This window comes from Hippocampus guttulatus, chromosome 4, assembly GCF_054856545.1.
Source record: "Hippocampus guttulatus isolate MCC_2025c chromosome 4, RoL_Hgut_1.0, whole genome shotgun sequence".
Taxonomy (NCBI): Eukaryota; Metazoa; Chordata; class Actinopteri; order Syngnathiformes; family Syngnathidae; genus Hippocampus; species Hippocampus guttulatus.
In genome coordinates, this window is record NC_141264.1 from 18,340,178 (window position 1) to 18,360,619 (window position 20,442).

The 20,442-nt window shown below is 42.2% G+C and overlaps 4 protein-coding genes and 1 long non-coding RNA gene across 6 annotated transcripts; 2 read left to right on the top strand and 3 right to left on the bottom strand.

The window, feature by feature from the left end:
* The first annotated feature begins 91 nt into the window (after positions 1-91).
* Positions 92-2,554, top strand: gatd1 (glutamine amidotransferase class 1 domain containing 1). Its single transcript, XM_086108410.1, has 7 exons — positions 92-284; positions 378-454; positions 1,004-1,109; positions 1,192-1,299; positions 1,367-1,458; positions 1,565-1,658; positions 1,743-2,554. Exons 1-7 carry the CDS (start codon positions 236-238, stop codon positions 1,856-1,858), a joined length of 642 nt encoding a protein of 213 aa, XP_085964536.1. The 5' UTR covers positions 92-235; the 3' UTR covers positions 1,859-2,554.
* chid1 (chitinase domain containing 1) lies at positions 1,598-6,028 on the bottom strand. Its single transcript, XM_086108405.1, has 12 exons — positions 5,650-6,028; positions 4,843-4,986; positions 4,142-4,274; positions 4,030-4,074; positions 3,862-3,968; positions 3,687-3,748; positions 3,487-3,576; positions 3,306-3,407; positions 2,830-2,979; positions 2,661-2,741; positions 2,546-2,588; positions 1,598-2,403 (listed from the first exon to the last, which is right to left on the bottom strand). Exons 1-12 carry the CDS (start codon positions 5,767-5,769, stop codon positions 2,305-2,307), a joined length of 1,176 nt encoding a protein of 391 aa, XP_085964531.1. The 5' UTR covers positions 5,770-6,028; the 3' UTR covers positions 1,598-2,304.
* Positions 6,029-7,965: 1,937 nt separating this feature from the next.
* Positions 7,966-12,074, bottom strand: LOC147206348 (zinc-binding protein A33-like). Its single transcript, XM_086110112.1, has 6 exons — positions 11,688-12,074; positions 10,777-10,872; positions 10,470-10,700; positions 10,369-10,391; positions 10,161-10,279; positions 7,966-9,750 (listed from the first exon to the last, which is right to left on the bottom strand). Exons 1-6 carry the CDS (start codon positions 12,072-12,074, stop codon positions 9,194-9,196), a joined length of 1,413 nt encoding a protein of 470 aa, XP_085966238.1. The 3' UTR covers positions 7,966-9,193.
* On the top strand, positions 10,868-13,118 carry LOC147206349 (uncharacterized). The gene is made up of 2 exons (XR_015100804.1): positions 10,868-11,541; positions 11,705-13,118. It is a non-coding gene; the product is annotated as an uncharacterized LOC147206349 (long non-coding RNA).
* Positions 13,119-13,589: 471 nt separating this feature from the next.
* On the bottom strand, positions 13,590-20,279 carry ddb2 (damage-specific DNA binding protein 2). Of its 2 annotated transcripts, none has more exons than XM_086109837.1 (10): positions 20,085-20,279; positions 19,907-20,013; positions 18,721-18,912; positions 17,196-17,362; positions 16,986-17,085; positions 16,665-16,842; positions 16,122-16,267; positions 15,845-16,000; positions 14,047-14,092; positions 13,590-13,961 (listed from the first exon to the last, which is right to left on the bottom strand). In XM_086109837.1, the coding sequence occupies exons 1-10, from the start codon at positions 20,128-20,130 to the stop codon at positions 13,723-13,725; spliced, it is 1,377 nt and encodes a 458-aa protein (XP_085965963.1). In that variant the 5' UTR covers positions 20,131-20,279; the 3' UTR covers positions 13,590-13,722. The 2 variants fall into 2 exon arrangements, with proteins under 2 accessions (XP_085965963.1, XP_085965964.1); XM_086109838.1 differs by lacking the exon at positions 17,196-17,362 and adding an exon at positions 18,496-18,641.
* Between the last annotated feature and the right edge of the window lie 163 nt (positions 20,280-20,442).

The window sequence follows — 20,442 nt, forward strand, 5'->3', positions numbered from 1 at the left end:
TGCACTGTGATAGCGCCCTCTCTTGAGTGTTCGAAAAAATGCATTTTTTTACTTGGCGAGTGTGCCGGTGTTTTTCTTGTGAAGGTTTGTAGGCGGATGTTGTGGTCAGCTGACCCTTCTTCCTCCTCGCGGCGCTTCCTATTTGTCATTGGCAAGTCTAAATTTGATTGCTACTGTACTATGTCACCAATTTAAGGTGAAGTGAGCAAAAATAAATCACAATCATACTAAGAGAATGTCTGCGAAGCCGACTTGTTTGATTGTGTTGAGCGCCTCTCCGCAAGGTGTGTTTGACAAGCTACTTCATTTCTTTGTCTTTTTGTAGCATTTCATGTATGGATGTTGTAACTTGTGTTGTGTTCACCGGTGCGTGCTAGGGGTGTCAGCAAAGTCATTCCAGCAGTGCTTCAATCTTTGCTCTTCTGTGTTTAACCTCCAGACGGCCACGCCGGCGGTAAGTCTCTATGTATTTATTTATTTATTAATTACTGGATAATGTAATCTGCTTCAACAGCACTCAAATGCAGTATATTAAATTACAATGTCATTTTAACAAATTATATTTAGAGGAAACAAAGAATCCTGGTTTTGAGCTCCTTATACTATTTAAAGAGCCAAAGTTAAACGAAAATGTCCAAATCAAGATGTGAGTAGTTGAAGGTACGTAATGGCTTTAGTCCATTCAGTCGTGTCAAAATTTCCCCAAAAATGCCAACATTTCACAAATTCTGCTAGCACATTTAAAACCTTTGAGCACCAATGTCAATGTACAGGGATCCTCTGTCTACATTGAGTTCCGTTGCTCTGGCAATATCCGAACTTGTTTTTCACTAACCTGTGTTAAGGCAGCAGTAAAGTCATAATTAAATATTTGTATGGAAAAAAATATAGGCCCTAAATTGGGTTAAATGGAAACACAGTAAGTAGGGTAGTAAGTGAGTATGCTTTTTTTTAATGCTGTGTGACGTTCAAATTAAAACGTAGCCTGGATGTTGTTTTCAAGGGGAAGCCAATAGATTTTGTCGGGGTGGATGACAGCACGTCAAGATGGGTGCAGGACTTCAACATGAAACCTTATGCAACTCCTGCCAAACTTGAATCCATCGATGGTGAGAATCATTCACAGTCACTGTTGTGTTTCATTTGCCGGCTGCGTCACTGTGACCTTTTCTTTGATTTATTTTCAAATAGGTGCTCGCTATCAGTCTCTACTCATTCCCGACTGCCCCGGAGCGCCCAGCGACCTGGCACACAGCGGCTCACTGCACCGCATTCTCTTACATTTCATCTCTCAGAAGAGTGAGACAGGCCTCTTTGTCAAATTTCCTGTAAGTGTGCACGCTAATGAGTATTTGTGTGCGTGCAGAGCCCGTGTGTGCAGTCGGACAGGGAGTATCAGCATTGTGTTGGGCCACGGAAGGAAACAGGTGGATCTTCAACGGCTATAGTTTGACAGGGGTATGTTCAATATACATAATGCTTGAAATTTACATCGATGGCTAACTGATTTAGAAACTCTTGGCATCTAATTCTGGCTGGATGCGTTTGTGTGTTTTTGCTGAAGCCATCAGTGTTTGAACTGGTGCGGAACCCAGACTTTGCCAACCTGCCTTTAATCGTGGAAGACTTTGTGAAGGACAGCGGTGGCTCATACACAGGTGAGTGCAGGTTCATCACAGCTGATGTTTTGATCAGATTTTTCAAAACTTATTTGGGAAAATCTTTCCAACTTCATTTTGCAGCAAGCCAAGAGGATGCCGTGCACGTCGTCACCGACAGACACCTGATAACTGGACAGAACTTGCAGTCCACCTGGCTTGCTGTCAACAATTTAATTCTGCTCTCTAGTGCCAAGTAAGATTAGCTGTATCACAGTTTCACGCCACTGTACATTGGCACCTTGACCTCAGAGTTTAATTTGTTCTGTGACCAAACTCGGATGAATGCACTTGAGTATCAAATCAATTTCATTAGTCAAGGTCTCATTGTGAAGATTTATATAGCACCTGTCAACATTTTCAAAATGTATTTGCCAGTGAAGGAATTGCTATTGTATTATTCGGTCTGAATACACACTGCTTGATTTGTCCCGCGAAACAAACATGATTGATTTATTTGCAGTAAGGACACAGAAAACGGACCAAAAGTACCTTTTCTTTGTCACAATCAAAAATTAAATCCCTTCCGTGGCTCAATGGAAGAGTTCATGTCACTTTCAAACCAATCAGACCTAAACAGCAATTTAAGACTCTCTCATGCAAAAAATATGAGAAATATCAGGTGAAAAATCTGTGTGCTGATGACTCAAAGGAGGTCATAGAAGTAGTCCAGCCCCTGTCCCAGTTCCCATAAGGAAATGCCAGTCCCCAGTTTTTCCGCCACAGCAACCCTCATGTGCACTGACTGGAAAGTCAAAGAACATTCATTTCAACTTTGAGCCATGAACATGATTTGTGATGACATTATTCATCATTTAAAACATCATTGATCATTCAGAAAGTGTTTTTTTCCAACAACAGTGCAGTGCATTTAAATAAAGTTGTACCTTCAATGATGGGTAGTACACCACACGTTTCACTCCGTTGCTCCTGAAATAAAGCAATGGCGTATCAGTTGCGACCGCCATGTCAATGATGAGGAAACAAAAGGAAAATTTTTACCTCTTGTAGGTGAAGTAATGCTCGGCATTATAGTCATCCCAGAGGATTTTTGGCTTATGTTCCCGCAAAATTTCGATGTACCTGCCAGAGGTCACACACTGAACTGTGACACTTGATTCCACAAAAACATCAGTCATGCATAAGAGTAGGGCCGCAACATAATGCTCACCTTCTCCCAAGGATGGGTTCGCTTTGCTCATTTGAAAAGTCTAGGCCGTACAAATTGAGTCCAAGCAGAATTTTGGATCTCCATTCTTTCTTGGGGGCCAGCTGGAGGACGCAGTCATTCACCCAGGACACGGGGGAACTCGGGCCCGGTCTGACAACAATGAGGTAGTCTCATTTTCACAAGTTTGTTCATATAGTACTCCAGGTGCCTCTGAACATTGACGCCAGTTTACTGTGCATCTGGAAAGCAGCCACAGTGCTTCACTTTTCCACATTTTGTGATGTTACTGTTATTCCAAAATGGATTTCCCCTCTCTCAAATTACTACACAAATCACCTCATAGAAACAACTTTAAAATTAACAGATGTGCAATTGTGGTTTTTTTGTTTGATGAACTTGCAACCCACCACGGCCAAATGTTTTTTTTTACATTGAACATTATTTTTAAGCAATGGCGGCTGTATATTTGCCCTTACTTGGCACCACTGGAGTAGTCGTACGTCATGAGGCTGAATCCGTCCACCATTGGAGCCAGTTGCTCAAACTCCTCCCTCCCAAACATGCCATGCTGCCCGGTACTAATCAGGAGATAAATTCCACACACGGTAAACATCGTCACCACTGACATGGTAACTCATCTTTTCCAGCTTCACTCACCTCGTCACGGCAGGAGGAATGACGAGGATGCAATCTAATAGGTTAGCCTTCAATGTCTCACATGTGTGTGTAACCAAGTGCACCAGTTCCCTATTGGACGCACATGTACAGTGTTTCATCCTCGGTCAGGTCAGGTTTGGTGCTATTCCAAGTTCAAAAGTCCTTGCAGATGATTGACCACTGAGAAAAAAAAAACTCACTTTCTTTTGTTGCCTCCCAGCTGGCTCCACAGCTCCAAAGTGTAACCGTCAAATCCCTCCGACTGTGGTACAAAACAAACGAAAGAGATGTGCAAATACAGCATATGGACAAAAGAATTGGGTCACTTGTCAATTGAAAAGAAGTTCCCAGCAGTGAACTCAAGCGCTAGTTTACCTTCGCAACCTTTACCAGCTCAATTCCCAGCTCCTCAATCTCATCTTCGCTGGCCAGCACGCTCATGTAGTCCTGATAGGACCAGCCGTCAAACAGTAGCCTCGGCACTGACCACAAACGACCCCGAGTCAAAAGCTGGAAAAATACACGAGGCCTTCGTATGCTTACCGATTTTCACTTTTTTGTTCGACTTGCGCACCGCTTTGACCCAGCCTGGAAAAGACACAAACACTTAATGGACTGAATGATTTTAAATCAAAAGATCGAGTGAGCAGTGCACCTGTGTCATGGTCGTGAAGCCCCGTGACCTCAAAGCGCTCACGCCCTCGCCGCCGAAGTTGAAGCCACACCGGAGACACTGATGTCAGTTTGGGGCCAAACAGCTTGGCAATGTCATACCCGTGGGAATTCCACTAGTGAAAATAAATGGAGTGGAACACCTTTTAGGTGCGGCAAAGGCTGCTGTATTTTGCTATTTTTTCCCCCATGGGAATCAAGTTGACTTAACTCCATACAGGAAGCCTGGAACTGAGATTTGAAGCAGCACTGGTATTTGATTAATAGTTGATAGTTAAGCGGGACGTGGTTTCAGCCCATTCATTGTTCTTGTTTTGGTTGTAATGTGCCCTTGAATGTTTTGAAAGGCGCTTATAAATGAAATGTATTATTATTATTCAGCGGACATGTCAACAACTTTCTTCTCTGTGTCCAATTTAGACGAGACATTTATTTTGACTTAACAGGGTTATTAACAATATGTGTATTTTTTCCCCAGTTCCACAGGATTATACGAGAGGTATTTGTTATGTTTTGACTATCATGCCTAAATGCATTGCAAATTACACCTCGAAGTATGCAGTGTTGCATACTACAAACACTAATTTGTTAATTAGATACACTATTTAAAATAAATAAAAAAACAGCAATACAAATGCACGTGTTATTCACTAACAGTAAACCGGTGGAGGAACTGAAACTTACAGGTGTAACATAACCAAGTACTTCTCCTTTAAAAGTCCTCTGGATCTGATCCCAATATCTTTTCTCCTCCCTCACGACATCCTTCCAGTTAACTGCTTTTGCCACCAGTCCTCTCTCCAACACCGACTCTGATGCTGGGGATGCCTGGGCACCAACACACAATGATGATACAGTACCGTCAAAAGTGCGCCTTTCCGCAAATGGTTAAAAATAAATAAATAAATAAACATAACTGGCGTACTCCCCCAAAAACGTCACGCCTACATGAATAGTTACAACAGTAAATTTCAAAACTGTTTTAATATCATTTCATTATGTAATATTACTCTTAAAAATAAATGGCTTACATATTTGATTTTGCAGGTTTATGAGTGTACATGCACAGGTCCTTGACATATGTTCATGATGTATCATTTCAATATAGAGTACTCTCTTGATAGGAATTAAAGCTACGGCTGCACAATATATCCAAAGAATATCGTCATTGTGATAGAGACCCGTGCAATGTTGGCTGGGGATAAATTCCACAGACAAAAACAAACAAAAAAAAAAATACAGCATATACGATGTGAATTCAAAGAAAGCCAATCTGGGCTAACGAGGGTCCCGACATAGGACACTTGGGGTTACGTGCGGGATATGGCGGACGAAAATGTACTCACTGCCGTCATTCATGTGTTAATTTATGGCTTCGAAGTGCTTTTCATAGAAATTCCACGATGACTGCACGAATCTAGCAAATGTTAGTTCGTATACATTCGGCTGACGTCGGCGATGTAGGAATGCCAAAGGAAGCGTGTCGCTCACCTCATTTTCACGCTCAGCTTTCTGAGCTCTCTTCAAATCAGTTTTCGAGAGTGTTCCACTGACCAATGAGCAGCAGCAAGAACACACCACGACAACTAACACCAATAACGTTGTTCTCATTTCCAAACAAAAACTAACTACTGTATTACTTTCAGGGTGGAAAAAAATGGTGGCTCGGTCAGCAATGAGGGTTCGCGCCGTGAACAAAAGCCGTAGAGAACATTTCCGGCTGTGCGTTAAAGTCAAGACAGGCGAGCCTATACAGGTAGCTACGAATAAACGGCTTTTAGGAAAAATATCAACTAGTGACAAATAGCTTGTCGTAGGCAGCTTCCTTGACAACGTGCCACTGTCATGTCAACACAACTCCCTTGGCCACTTCCGCTGGGGTGCTTTTCAAAATAAAAGCATTGTAATAATATGTGTCCTCCAATTATCCCATAATGCAACAGAGTTGTATTTTTCATTCGTAACTTTCATTTATCATTGGACCCTTATGGTCGAGATACTCGCAAACACAGAATACAAATCCATAATTGTAACCCCATCAAACTACTGTATATTGAAAAATGACCACAGTGGAAAATTTTGAATGGAAAATTTATACTACTTAGTTAAACATATGTTTACACATATTTACATATTGGAACTAAAAAATGTATCCGCTTAAAGCCTGTGGTAGCTGGAATATATCCAACAATAGACAATGAAGAGCTCTAAAAGTGCCCCACCAGTGCAAAGTCCCACTCCACACACTGGCTGTCAAGTCAAATCCTTAGAGTCACTTTGAAACTGACCACTCTAAGACCAACATATATCCAATGACCTGTCACATTTGATTGTTTGTGTATTGTGATGTATTGTGACCAGTTATCCGCTTAACTCTGGAAATGTTTTTTTGGGCCAACTTGTTTGAGAATCTTGTTTTTTACTTGGACTTGTTCCTGAGTGTATTGCGGATGTGTTGTGTTGGTTCTGGATATATGTGTATTTTGTTTTATGGAACCATGACTGTGCATGGTATGGGGAACAATCACCTTCCAGTTATGGAAATCTTGCTTATAAAGATGTAATTATCCGCAGCTACATGTGGGTTTAAATAGCACGTCACCGCTCACGCACTCACGCCCACTTCAACGAGTTAGGCTTGTCCTAGCCAGTAAAACTGCCGGGGCTGGTTCCTAGCCCCGGTCCATCGTTGGTTGCATGAAATACGTTCGCCCCAGGCATAGGCACACCGTTGTGCGAATATCCATCAGCATCCACAACCAATCCTACCCCCATTTGCCATGTTGGAAAAAAAAAATCAGGGCGCACCATCAGGCTTTCCACGTTAGCGCATCTAAATAGGTAGTGGCCGCATTGAACCAGAGTATGGGGAAGTTGAGTAATGCTCATAAAACACCTGTTTGGAATATTCCACAAGTGAACAGAGTCATTGGAAAAAGGTGATTGTCATGGGAATAAAATAAGTAACCCCGAAAGGCTCAGTTGTTCACAAGCTACGATAGGATCAGATTCATCACCTTGTAAACAAGTGCGTGAGCAAGTAGTCCAACAGTTTAACAACAAAATTGCTCAACATGAGCATTCCATTGCAAGGAATTTAGGGATTTCATCATCTATGGACCTCAATCTTATCGAACGATTCAGAAACTCTGGAGAAATCTCCGTTAATAAGCGGCATGGCATAAAACCGCCATTGAATGCTCGTGACTTTTCATCCCTCAGGAAGCACGGCAATGACAGCAGGCATCATTATGTAAAGGATATTACTACATAGCTTGAGGAACACTTCCGAAAACCATTGTCAGTTAACACTGTTCATTGCTACATCTACAAATGCAATTTGAAGCAAAAGCCATATAATCCACACCCAGAAACACCAGCGGCTTCTCTGGACCGTAGCTTATCAGAGGTGTACTGATGTAAAGTGGAAAACGGTGCTGTGGTCTGACTAGTCCTTATTTCATTTGTTTTTGGAAATTATGGGCGTCATGTCCTGACTGTTATCGGCGCAAAGTTCAAAAATCAGCATCTGTGTTGGTATGGAGGGGTGTGATGACCCAAGGTGTGGGTAACTGGCACATCTATAAAGACACCATTGATGCTGGAAGGGACTGTACATAGCAATTTTAGAGCGGCATATGCTGCTATCCAAGCAACGTCTTTGCAGGGACGTCCCTACTCGTTTCAGCAGGACGATGACGAGCCACATTCGGCATGTGTTACAACAACATGACTTTGTTGTCAAAGAGTACAGATACTAGACTGGGCCATAAATGAATGACAGTAAAATTCACAAATTTGGACGTATTTTCTGAAACGGGATGTATTTTATTGGTTTCCACAGGGGGACTCAATTACTGGCATCACAACACAAGGTTAAAAAAAAACAACAACAACAACAACAAGCATGATAATAGACAATGAAGAAGGAACAAGTCTGGCATGATTTACAGCATTGTGATAGCTGGAGTGACTTAATGAATGTCTGACAATGCCGAGCCATTTTTTTCCTTGAACAGACAGACTTGTATTTTCACATTCAGCACGGTGATCGTGTACGCGTGGTTTGAACTACAATAGAAGTGAGACGACAATAATGCAATTTGTTTTTCCATCAAATTGGTCGGTCAGAGCGAAACTTGTTACAGCCAAGTTTGGCAAGCAAAGCACATTTGTGGTAATCTGCATACATTCATGCATAAAACAATCTGTATCTTTTGATATTAATATGTGGATGTTGTCAGAGTAAGTACCGAGTGGGTGGGCGGCTTGTCATTTATGTGTGTACAGTTTACATGTTGCATGTACTACATACAACACAATTTTCATGTGTCAGGGCTGACCGATGCTAGATGTTTGGTGGGATGGATGACTGGTGGATGAATGGGAAGAGCAATGGATGATGGATAGATCATTCGATGACGACTGTAGATTGAGAGTGTCAAACTCAATTTTGTCGCGAGCCACAGTGTAGTTACCGTTTCCCTTGGAGGGCTGTTATTACTGTTTAAATTATTGTCCTGAAGGGTTTGGGAACAAGAAAACGTACAATACCTCTCCTATTTATTACATATGAGAATGTGATTTTTGATACGGATTTAAGCAAGCATCATCAAAGTTGGCTTTCGCGGGCCATGTAAAATGACATGGTGGGCCAGATCGGGCCCCCGGGCCTTGGGTTTGACATCAGTGCTGTAGATGATAGGTCAAGGAATGAATTGGTGGATGATGTAAGGGGGGGGGGGCAGATGCCAGATCAGCAGACAAATAGATGATGATGATGATGGATGAGAGACAGATCTGTGGTTGGATCAAGAGTTGGATGAATGGATCGATGGACAAATGCATGTCTGGATGAAGTGAAGGTAGGTGAATGGCTGGATTGATTGATATGGGAATGGATGGCTGGAGAGAGGGATGGATGGATGGGTGGATGGATCAACTGGGTGGATGAAGATGGATGGTTGATCAGTGGATGGATCAGTGGATTAATAGACGATGGAGCAATAACTGGATGGATGTACGGATACGGTCTTCATTTGTCTGCGATGGCGAGCGTGATGGTCTGAGAGCAGATGGTGAGGGGGAAGGGGCCGCTGCCCTCGTCATGAATCCCAGTAGAGAAGTAAGGGAAGATCCTCTCGGTGAACTTGTCTTTAAATACGAAAATGGTCTTTGAATCTGCAGCGTTGATGAATGCCACCTTGCCCTTGTCATAGTCCAGCTCCAGCGTAATCCTATCGGGTTTCTGCTTGCATTCCAGTCGTGTGCGAGGTGAAGTCTGAGCCCACAGGATGCTCCCTATAGCCCCTCCAATGATCCAGACCCCGTCGGATGGCTTGAGGGACATGGCGCCCTTCCTTTGGATGGACTCCCGGACCACCCCGATGTACCAGTCTTTACCCCGGCTCACGTCCACCGTCCAGCTGTGTTTCCCGGACACGAAGCCGCCCGCCCCGAGCACGCACACTCCTCCCGTGCAGCGTTCCGGATTGTCCGGGAGCATCCGCTGACTGCTGTACTGCATGCAGCTCAGCTCCTCAGACAGCTGCAAGTTGGCCTGGGCCGTGTTGGGATCCAACGTGATCGGAACTGGAAGATTGTTGAGAGAGGATTTTCAAAGGGTCAGTGAAATACATGAATTCGGACTTTAACTGGAGCCAGTGTATTGACCACCCAGGTAAATATCCCTCCATCGATTTTCGATACGATTTATCGCTTTCAAGGTCATGGGTGAGCTGGATAATGGCTGATTTACCCTGGACTGGTCGTCGGTCAATCACAGGGCAGATATATAGACAGACGACCATTCAATCCAATGGTCCAATGGTGAATTGAATTTATGCTGCCAGCACTGATGTCAGCTGATTGTGCCGCTGCATTTTCTCGGATCCACAAGAGACTAATTCCTGGTACATAGAGTTTCACTTGTATAGCGCTTGAAGCCCTACTCAAAGCGCTTGAACGCCGTCTCCTCATTTGACCCTTTTTTGAGAACTCACCATATTTAACGAGGCGCTCCATCTTCTTCCAAACTTGAAATTTAAGTGACGCCTGATGTGCGGCAGAGTTGATCAGGATGTCTCGGATTATTTCCGGTTCTCTGATATTGCATTTGAGCCTGCATTTAAAAAAATAAAAAAATCATCATCATCATCATCATCATCTCATGGACTGTGTAATGCATCCTGGGCACTAGCAGACACTCACTTCTTCTTGGTGTCTTTGTAGTCCTACAGAGTAAAAACGAGATATTTAAAAGCCATGATTAAGACTTACGGAGAAGAAAAGTTCCGTGCGTTTGTACGTACCACCAAGAAAGACAAATCGTCTCCTTTGAGTCTTCTGTCTGTGTCCCTGATTACAGACGCCAGGCTCTTCATCTGCTTCTCAATGAACTCCAGCTTGAGGCTCATCACTTTGACCTTCACTTCGACTTCCTGCGCGAGCACCTGAAGTCGGGAGTCTTCCTCTTTGAAAAGGAACGTGTGCAACTTCTGGAACTCCTCCTTGATGGTTCGGTTGTTTTCGTCCGCTTGCCTCTGTAATGTGACCGCGGCCTCTCAGTCAAAATGTGAACACTGGAGTGTGTGTGTGTGTGTGTGTTGTAAATAAAACCTGTATAAATGTCCGTGTTCTTTCCCAGTTATCTTTCGTCTTGTTGAGAGTCTGCAGCTTCTTCTTCAGGGACTCCAGCCTGCCTGAAATGTCTTTCTAACATGTTCACAATAACATGGAAGTGTCAACCTCTCCGTGTCAACCTCTAATGTTGTACTCACAAAAAGTTGGAGATATACGGCTTCCGGGTGGTATAGTCAGTCGTTCTTCACAATGTCGCGGTTCACTTTTCCGGTCTCATAATGTTTAAATGGTAAAATTAAGGTTTTCTCAAGATCATGGGGGCCAAACCGATATGGATTCTTTGATGCCGATTCTAACTTTTGGCGGAGTAAAATTCTGATAAGCAATTTGCTGTTTGAATAGAAAAAAAATGTATCGCTACAAATCATTTTTGTTTGGTGACTTATCGCTCACAACAACAAAGATATGCGGAACATTTGAAGGTATTCCCCTCGCTAAGCGAAAGAATACTTACTGACTTTGTATCAGGGTGAACATAAAACGCCCTCGAACTTTCCCAAGTGAAATTTAATTACGTATTCAAAATTTTTAACGCGGGTCTGAACGTTTTCAGGCATTTTTGCCTCACTTGCTGTCAACCAAAAGCAAAAATTCACAGCAGGGTTGATCCATGAATCGAATTGTTCACTTTTATGCCTTTCTGTGACTCTTCCAGTCTCTCTGCATCTGATTCAACCTGCCGATGCCACCGCGACACGAGCTCAACGAGGAACGTGCTGTTTAAATCCTGCCAATCGTGAGGTACCGTTGATCAATAGTTCGGCGCTATCTTGAGCTCATCACGTAAAAATATGAACAGCATCACAAAGGCTGCATCCTGATTGTCTCCGTCCCTAACTTTTTGTGCGCAGCATAATGCGATAGTGATCGAGGTTTCTTTTTTGTACCTTTTTCTGCTTGGCAGCCTCATCCAGCGGACAGCATTCGTGAATTTTATGCCGTTTGGACATTTGGCACACCAGGCAAATGGGCTCCTCGTCATTCTGACAATAGACGCTGAGCTTCTCCTCGTGAAACCTGCAACGGTCTCGACTCATCTTCTCCACGTGGTGCTGATCCGCCGCTATCTTCAGCGCCAAATTGATGGGAGGTCTTTTGGGAACAGACACCACCTGACACACCGGACACTCTTGACATCCTTTCCATTCCCAGAACTGCTGCAGGCAAACTTTGCAAACGTTATGTCCACAATGGAGGAGAACGGGGAAGCAGTAGATGTCCGTACACCGAGGACAAATGAGGTCTTCTCTGGAGATGACGCTGTGCGTTGCCATTACCTTGAAGAGGGACGGTCATATGAGTCAAGTGTTCGTGTGGGTCCTTGCTGCTCTTCTCGTCCGCTGAGCGCTCGCGTTTCATTCCGCACGCGCTGCCACCATCAATGCTGGCGAACTTGTCAAACTGGTTCAATGCAAGCTCGTTTATAGCCTATACGTGTAGGAAATAACGCACCTGTAGGTGCTGCTCGCGATCGACGTCTGTTCTCGAGAACTCTTGCTGTCATTTCCTGCCATTCATCTTGACACCATTTATTTCAGATACAAGATTTTAAAAGAAAAAAAAAACACTATACATTTGACTGCAGTCTGTTTTTGAGTCAGAATAAGAAATCGAGAGAAAATTAAACCAGCTCAACGCAAATAAGTAAAATACACAAAATAAATCACGCGTCGTTTTCTATCGCTCTCAAATTTACAGCTACAATAATCAACAAATAGATGAGCACTTGGGTCAACCAAAACCGGCATTGATGGAAACGGAAACAGAAGCGAGGCAACTTGCGGGAAATTTATAAGAGCGCAAACGAGAAGCGGCAAAATAAAAGGCCTGCAAAGTGAAAGTTAAAGTAATACAGTATAGAAAGAACATTTTATTTTTGTGTATTCTGATTAGTCTGGGTTTTTTTTTTTGTTTCGTTTACCATGTGTCAAAAATGTCACATTTCAGTTTTCACACCGGATAAGGCGCAGCTGTGAACTGAAGGTCATTCCAGGTCACAATAGCTGACTGAGAAAATATCAAAAGGTGCAAAACTGTCATCTGGGCAGTTTTTTTTTAACCAAATCATTCCATTTATATTTTTTTCATATGTAGACAATGATTAACCTACAAATCAGGAAATTGTTCATATCATTAAAAAGCTGAATTGTTTTATATATATTTTAATTAATTTATTTTTTTAAGCACATACTGATGTATGGTATGTCATCTAAAGTTGTGACACTAAAATAGACAGGAAATCTTCCAGAAGGTATGTTGGCATCATTTCATTCTGGCGAGTAAAAAATCCCCGATTAAAGTTGATGTGTTCACCCCGACGCGGTTGGAAGTAGAATGACTCAGATGTGAAATGTGAACGAACAAATAACAATAAGGCTGGCTGCCGAGGAATCCAGGGTCTACCCCGCCTCTTGCCGTCAATCAAGAGGGAAAGGCTCGACTCATTCACAACCTCGACATCTCCGCGTCATTGTTCCATTTAGTTTTTCCTGTCTTATTCATACAGTTCTAGTCCAGGATTTGTAATGTTAAACTTTATAGTTTGTAATTTGCTTTGATGATGCTGTGTTTTCCTCTGCTGTCTCCTGCCAGGGCAGCAATGCAAATGAGAATCTGTTCTCAATTGCCTCAACCTAATAAGGTTGTGAACTCAATCGGGACAATTTCATACTTTTTCGCCTCTAGATTAGATACTAACAACAGAGAAGCCAGGCAGACTTCCTGTAACATTTTTGTTTTGTAGTGTGCCGTAGGATTTTTCGAACAAGAAAATACGGAAAAGAAACAGGTCCAAACAATAACACTTTATTAACAGTTCAGTAGAAAACAATTATATCTGAAAATGTGTTTTTATAATATCCCATTTTAAACCACATAAACATAAGTAACAAAAAATATATCTCTATACACACAAGCTTCAGGTCACAGCTTTCTTGTGCGCTTTGCGCACTTAGTCTTGGTCGACGTTTCCGACTCGTGCGCAGACAGCAGTTTTTTCCTGAGTTTACTTTGATCCGCACCGCTTCTCCTGCTCCGGGTGGCCTGCTGCTGACGACCGCGTTCCCTTTGTGGTCGCTCAGCCGAGGTAGACACTTCCTCCTGCGGCGTGTGTTCATCACCTAACAATGACTCATCCTGGTCCCAAAGTACCACCGATACACCTGTGACACAAATACCATCTAAGATGGAGCATAAAAAAATAAAATAAAATAAAAAACAGGCGTCAAACACTTTTTATCAGCTTACCCATTCCAGAGCCAATCACATCTCCCAATGGATTGAATTTATTGATCTGAAAAAGAGATTTACAATGGTTTACATAGATGACATTCAGCATATATTCAGCGTTTCAGTTCGATCGGAAGCATTTTGATTTTGCCTTCTACACCAACACAATGGAGTAGGAAAAAAATAGGACTTCAAAATACAGAATGTTTTTTTTTTACGATGTCCACAAGGTGCAAGCAGCGTAATTATAGTCCAACAGCGGCGACATACCATTTTTTATGCCATGACAGTATTTAATTAGTTAGTTAATTCCACCACTGACAGTGTTGAAGCATTAAGGGTCATTTAAGTGAAGCAAGACAAGGACTTCATTTTAGAAAATCTAAACAAAAACTCTTCAAGATCATCTCCAGACACCCTGTAAAATATCACTATGTATAACTGGATACCCCAATATAAGGAGTATTGAGAAGTAAAAGCCTTTTAATACAAATTATGGGATTTCAGATGGCATAGGGGGAAGGGGGAATTTGTGTGGTGTGGGTCAAAGATTAGAACAAATTGGAATGGGGATTTGGCTGTGATCTAGATTAGAGATGAAGACAAACCAAGATTAATAATAGACAGCACAGCTCCTTTCGATACTGCCAGTCAGGTTGCGTGTGTGGGTGTTTGCGTCTTCATTTGATCTATTGGTATTTGACCTGATTCGACGTCCCCCCAAAAAAGCCCTAACAAAAACCTATGTGATTTTTTTTTTTCATGTGAAAACCAGCACACAAATACAAGTCATACAGACTCGAGGGTGACATTTTTTTTCGGAAATCCGTAGGGGATTCGGAGTCAACTTTAGCTTTACTCATGGTATTGGGATGGTACAGGATAAAACGTTCACATGAGAAAATGGGAATGGGATTGTACAGTTAGGGGAAAAAAAGCCATTTTTAATGTAAAGTATCTGACCTCCAAAATGGGAGCGATATGAGAGTGGGAGTCATTCTGAACGGGAGCAGGACGGGAACGGAAGTTGTTTTCACCTGGAGCAGGATGGAACAGGATTTTTTTTTTTTGTTTGCTTGTTTGTTACTAAATTCTAGGACTGGAATGGGATTATTATTATTTTTTTTTTTTATGTGAGAGTTGGATGTGACGGGAGTTAAAAAACAAAACAAAAACACTCTAGTGTTATCCTCCAATACAGACCTAAACGTTAATCTGACTCTCAGGGCCTCAGCAGCTCCAATAATATTTGTCATTTTTATTATAGAGGACCTGCGATTGGCTGGCAACCGGTTCAGGGTGTCCCCCGTCTGCTGCTCAAAGACACCTGGGATAGGCTCCAGCACGCCCTGCGACCCTTGTGACGATAAGCGGATCGGAAAATGGATGAATGGATTATCGAGGATAAAGAATATATGCCTGTGAGTACTGTGAAATTTTCTGTCTTTGTGTTGCTCCACTATTTCGGTTCAAATATGTTGCTTCGAGGGACATGACACCACAACGATTGATGATCACCATTAGACCCGTCAATGACGTTTTCCAATGTGTAAGCATACAGCTAGTGGGGGCATTCTTTTGGCATAAACATTGTGAATTTTATTTTTTTTCGACACAATATAACAGATGTATCTTGTTGCAACAGGAAGCTGTTGTCGGACCAAATGTGAACACACATTCTACTCCTTATTGCAGTGGCATATAAAACCTGAGCAGTTGTGCTCAGTGAATAAGTAATCATTCAGGAGGTGTAATATTCAGTTGGCTCACGTGCACGTGAACTGTCTGTATGCTCACATTGCTCGGCTCTACTCACACATTTGATTCCCGCAACATTGGGATCGTGCAACTGACACACAAGCTCGGCTGTGTTGGAATCAAAGATGTCGATGGTTCTCCGTTCGCCCGGGCAAATCCTGTCGTCGGGGTAACGACCCACCACAATAAGGTCATACATAGGATGCCATGTAGCCTGTAGAAATGTTGACAAAGCAAGTTTGGCTTGGTAAGTTTTGTTTTTTTTCCCCCCCTGACTTGCATCAAGCACGTTTTGTGACGGCTCGGGAGAATTCTTAAACTCGGAGACAACCAACCTTGATGGGTGTGATATGTTGAAAATGTCTGTGCGGATGTTGGATGATATGCTGAGGCTTCGACCAATCAGAGGATGAATACACACGGATTTGGTCGTACTGATCCGTTGTTACCAATTTGGAGCAGTCCGAGGGATGAAAATAGGCTGTGAAGATGTCACAAAAAATTATGTATGAGGATCATGTGACAATTTCATGGAACAAGCCGGGTGCACATGTACTGATCAGGCCAAATTTAAGCATTTTTCCTCTCTTCCAAATCAAAGTCAGCAAATTGTTGAACGTCTCTAAAAGATTCAGGGTAACCTTTCTTGTCCTACGCAAAACTGGAAAAATCTGCAATCACGCAAAAGTCGCCTATTTGAAAAATCATCATGGACTAATTTGGCAACGTTGAGTGTTTGAGCCTATGTTGTTAGTACAAGCAGTGCACATAAGCATGTGCTGTGAACAATGAAAGATTGTTCAAAAGAACTAAATTATCCGAGCAATAAACTGCAATAATGTGATTTTTTTTTTTTTTTTTTTTTGCAGCAGCAGCACCTGAGTTGACGGCCTTCTCGTGAGGCATGTCATAAAGGAAGCTGTTCTTGTCCTTCATGTTTCTCAGGTCCCAGAGCTTCACTGTGTGGTCTACTGATGCCGTCACAAGCAGCCAATCGCAGCGTGGGTTGAACTCGGCGTGAGTCACTTTGGCTTTGTGTAACTTCTCACTGAAAATCTACAATATTGAAAGAAAACCAAAAAGCATTTAGTATTCCTATGTGGGGGTTAAAGATGAAGTCATTCTTGTTTCCATGTGAGAATTGTTACAGGAACCGCTATGATTAAAAAAATAAAATAAAATAAAAAAAGATCACCCACCTTCTGCCCATCTAAACCCACCAGGAGGCAATTTCCAACATTGTCTCCAGTCGCAAGCATCTGTCGGCTAATGGACACGTCAACACAGCAGTACCAGGAACTGTGGGTACAGCATCAGGAAAAAACCCTTTTTAAAATCTGTATTCAACATCTTAAAACAACTAAATAGGGTCACGGATTTTTCATCAGTCTTCTCCACACTTTTCTCACCATACGTTGTGGTGATGGTGGCCACAATCTTCCGTTTTGGCTATAATGGTGGTTGTGAGGCCCTCAAAGCTCTGCATGGTCAGTGTGCCCTCACCAGAGGCCACGTACACTCGGGACAGATCCGTGGGGCAAAATTTCATCCCTCCGATGACGTCTCCAGCGCCATTCTACGCGCACAAACACATGATTGGGCACTTGGAATTAAAGGAGACCTACTACGGAAAATTATCTTTTTATTGTTGGCATACAAATAGCTGAACTTGACCCAAGTGTGAAACTGCACAACAAAGTTATTGTTTTTTTTAGCTACCTAGTACTAGAAAACATGTCTTTATTAAGAGAGCCGTTTTACATTTCTGCCCCACTGTAATGAAACAGGAGCTAGTTTACATTACGACCACGCTCACACCAAGATTTTCCGCCAATGACTTACCGTATTTTCCGGACTATAAATCGCAGTTTTTTTTCATAGTTCGGCTGGGGGCGCGACTTACACTCTGGAGCGAATTATAGGTGAAATTATTAACACATTATTATATCATTTCACATGTTATTTTCACACTTAACCACAAGAGGCCGCTCTAGAGCTGTGTTGATAAAACCACGATGAGTCTGATGTAAGCAACGTAGGAGGAAGCGCTGCATCTTCTACCTCCGGAGTTGGTGGAGTTGTTTTAAAGTGACACAGAGAATGAAGATTTCATTGGATTTATTGATTTGGAGTGACATTGATGGTTTGGTGAACTTCTTAGCATGTTCTTTATGCTATAGTTATCTGAATAACTCTTAACTCACTCAGTACCGGCCAATTCTGGACCAAGTCTGAAAAGACGTTTAAAAACGTCTTTGGGAGTGAGTGAGTGAGTCAATATGTTACTTGAACATACCAGGCACGTTCTCAGTTCGTTGTTTATGCGTCATGTAAGGTAAGCATGTCGTACACTTATTCAGCGTGTTGTTTTCTATTTTATTTTAATTTTAAATTGCCTTTCAAGATGGCATGTATGTTCTTGGTGTTGGATTTTATCAAATAAATTTCCCCCCAAAATGCGATTTATACTCTTTTTATACTTTTTTGTTCTTCATTATGCATTTTATGGCTGGTGCGACTTATACTCAGGAGCGACTTATAGTCCGGAAAATACGGTAGTTGCAAATGATTTAATCTTTATGGGGTTGACATAAAATGCCTCCTTCAAAAACGAGAATGGTGGGATTAAACCAATAAGGACCACCTTTGAAGAAGACTGATGAATCAATGATCAGACCCAAATACAATAAAGGCAGACCGCAGTCTTACTTAAATGTATCTGTGTAGGCAAAGACTGTGAGGGGGGTCCCATGGAAATCTCGGAGGGCAGTAGTACCCCCCATGGATGATGTGAACAGCTGATTGGGGTTTAAAGGGTTAAACCTCATATCTGTAACTGAGTCTCCAGCACCCATCTGAACAGAGAAGCAGCAGCAGGCTATCAAGCCAAGCACAATTGTGATGCCTAATCACGTTCGCAGAGAGCTGGCTCACCCCTCTGATGAACATCTTCCGGTCACGGAGCTTAAAGTCCCACAGCTCGATGTCGCCACCTTTCGAGCCCAATGCCAGTGTGGTGGGATGAGTGGGATGCCACTCCAGGCAGGTGACTCGCCGATCGAACGGATGGTTTGACGCGTGATAATGGTACAAAGTGAGCGAGCGGATAAAAGGCTCTTGGAGGCACTGAAAGTTAAAAAAACAAAACAAAACCATATAAGGGAAATGAACCCCCCCCCCCCCCCAAAAAAAACAAAACGAATGGATATGCTTTCTGTCCAACCCAGCAGAAAGAACAACAGAATGAACGCATTGTAGATGGCGGTAACGGAAAAATGTGGCCGCAAACTAGGTGGACAGAATGGTACGAATTTTTTTTGTAGGTAAGTCGCAACAAGGCCTGCTAACATATCATACTGTAACTAACATTTGCTATCATTCAATGTTACTCGACAGTCGGCTTGTGATAAATGTCATTGTAAGCTTAAAGTTTTCCACGTAACTCCTGGCACAAATGGGCTAACTGAAGGCTTTAAGTTATTTTGGTTGAGCTAATGTCAATTCATTATCTTGTGTGTATAATCAAATATTAAAAGTAGATTAAGGCAAATGTAGGAATTACAACATACGTGGGCTATTTTCTGCTATTTAGTTGGATGATAGGAGAATATGTGTGACTTATTTCTCTTAAATCACACAGGTATTCTCGTCTATGTTGTTAAAACATTGTTGCTTCTATTTGGTTTAGTTATTTTGCCTTTTGTGTCATGTGTGTTTCATCCTTTTAAGTATTCCTCAGCCATTGCTCATATTTCGGGCGTGTGTACGTTCATTGCACGTGGGCACGTTGGTTCACGGAAATAAAGCCACAACAACTGCCAAAGAAAATGTTTTGTTTCTTGGCTTGTTTTGGAGTAATGAACATTGAGTCCAGCGGTAACACTTTATCTGTGAGTAATGCATACTCCTTGGTAGATCAGGAAGTTTTTTTTATTGGGTGGAAACATTGTATGTCTATTTTTAATTAAAGCTGGCTAAAACTAGACTAAAACCTTATTAGTTTGTTTTTTTCAACTATCACGAACAGGAATGACTAAAACTAATAAGCATTTTGGCCCAAAAGACTAAGACTATCTCTAAAACGGCTGCCAAAAACAACACTGTACAGCAGCTGAGCTACCTGTTTCATTTGAGTATGAACACTTTGGCCCAGAGACTGCTTGTAGATGTAGTGGAGTATGCTATGTCCACTTTTCTTCTGGATTCCTGTGGACTTGAGAAGAGACCCTGCAAAAACACAGACAACAAGAGACAATGTCAGGCACGATTAATGGAAGCACACTAACTTGTCCGCACACCTTTTTTGGACTCGAAGCCATCTGATTTGGAGGGTTTGCCTTTCATCGCTAACCCTGCAAAAACTGAACTATTTGGACGCGTTAACTAAATACGTCAAGTATGCGTCATAGAAACTGACAGCTTATTTTTGATGTTTAGCGTTTGAGGTAGCAGTTTAGCAGGCGGACCACTGGCGTTTGCATAACACACGTGACTTCAAAAAAAATTGCTGTTTTGTAACTTGTGTTACCCTCGTTGCACGGCAGGTGACGGTATTTCAACCACTCCCGTGTGAAGTGAAAGCCACGTTCAACGCTTTCAAAACAAATAAAAATTTAGAATAATTATACATGTATAATAATTACTGGTGAAATACGG

What these genes read in the sequence shown, in the direction of transcription:
- gatd1 (XM_086108410.1), top strand. Translation starts at nt 236, where the DNA reads ATGTCTGCGAAGCCGACTTGTTTGATTGTGTTGAGCGCCTCTCCGCAA. An exon ending in GTTGAGCGCCTCTCCGCAAG is followed by an intron (nt 285 to 377) that starts GTGTGTTTGACA and finishes GGTGCGTGCTAG; the next exon opens with GGGTGTCAGCAAAGTCATTC. An exon ending in CAAACTTGAATCCATCGATG is followed by an intron (nt 1,110 to 1,191) that starts GTGAGAATCATT and finishes ATTTTCAAATAG; the next exon opens with GTGCTCGCTATCAGTCTCTA.
- chid1 (XM_086108405.1), bottom strand. Translation starts at nt 5,769, where the DNA reads ATGAGAACAACGTTATTGGTGTTAGTTGTCGTGGTGTGTTCTTGCTGC. An exon ending in TACTTGGTTATGTTACACCT is followed by an intron (nt 4,275 to 4,842) that starts GTAAGTTTCAGT and finishes TATTTTCACTAG; the next exon opens with TGGAATTCCCACGGGTATGA. An exon ending in TGTACTACCCATCATTGAAG is followed by an intron (nt 2,404 to 2,545) that starts GTACAACTTTAT and finishes TTGACTTTCCAG; the next exon opens with TCAGTGCACATGAGGGTTGC.
- LOC147206348 (XM_086110112.1), bottom strand. Translation starts at nt 12,074, where the DNA reads ATGGCAACGCACAGCGTCATCTCCAGAGAAGACCTCATTTGTCCTCGG. An exon ending in GAACACGGACATTTATACAG is followed by an intron (nt 10,701 to 10,776) that starts GTTTTATTTACA and finishes GTCACATTACAG; the next exon opens with AGGCAAGCGGACGAAAACAA. An exon ending in ACGATTTGTCTTTCTTGGTG is followed by an intron (nt 10,392 to 10,469) that starts GTACGTACAAAC and finishes TTTACTCTGTAG; the next exon opens with GACTACAAAGACACCAAGAA.
- ddb2 (XM_086109837.1), bottom strand. Translation starts at nt 20,130, where the DNA reads ATGAAAGGCAAACCCTCCAAATCAGATGGCTTCGAGTCCAAAAAAG. An exon ending in TGGCTTCGAGTCCAAAAAAG is followed by an intron (nt 20,014 to 20,084) that starts GTGTGCGGACAA and finishes GTGTTTTTGCAG; the next exon opens with GGTCTCTTCTCAAGTCCACA. An exon ending in TTCATACTCAAATGAAACAG is followed by an intron (nt 18,913 to 19,906) that starts GTAGCTCAGCTG and finishes TTTAACTTTCAG; the next exon opens with TGCCTCCAAGAGCCTTTTAT.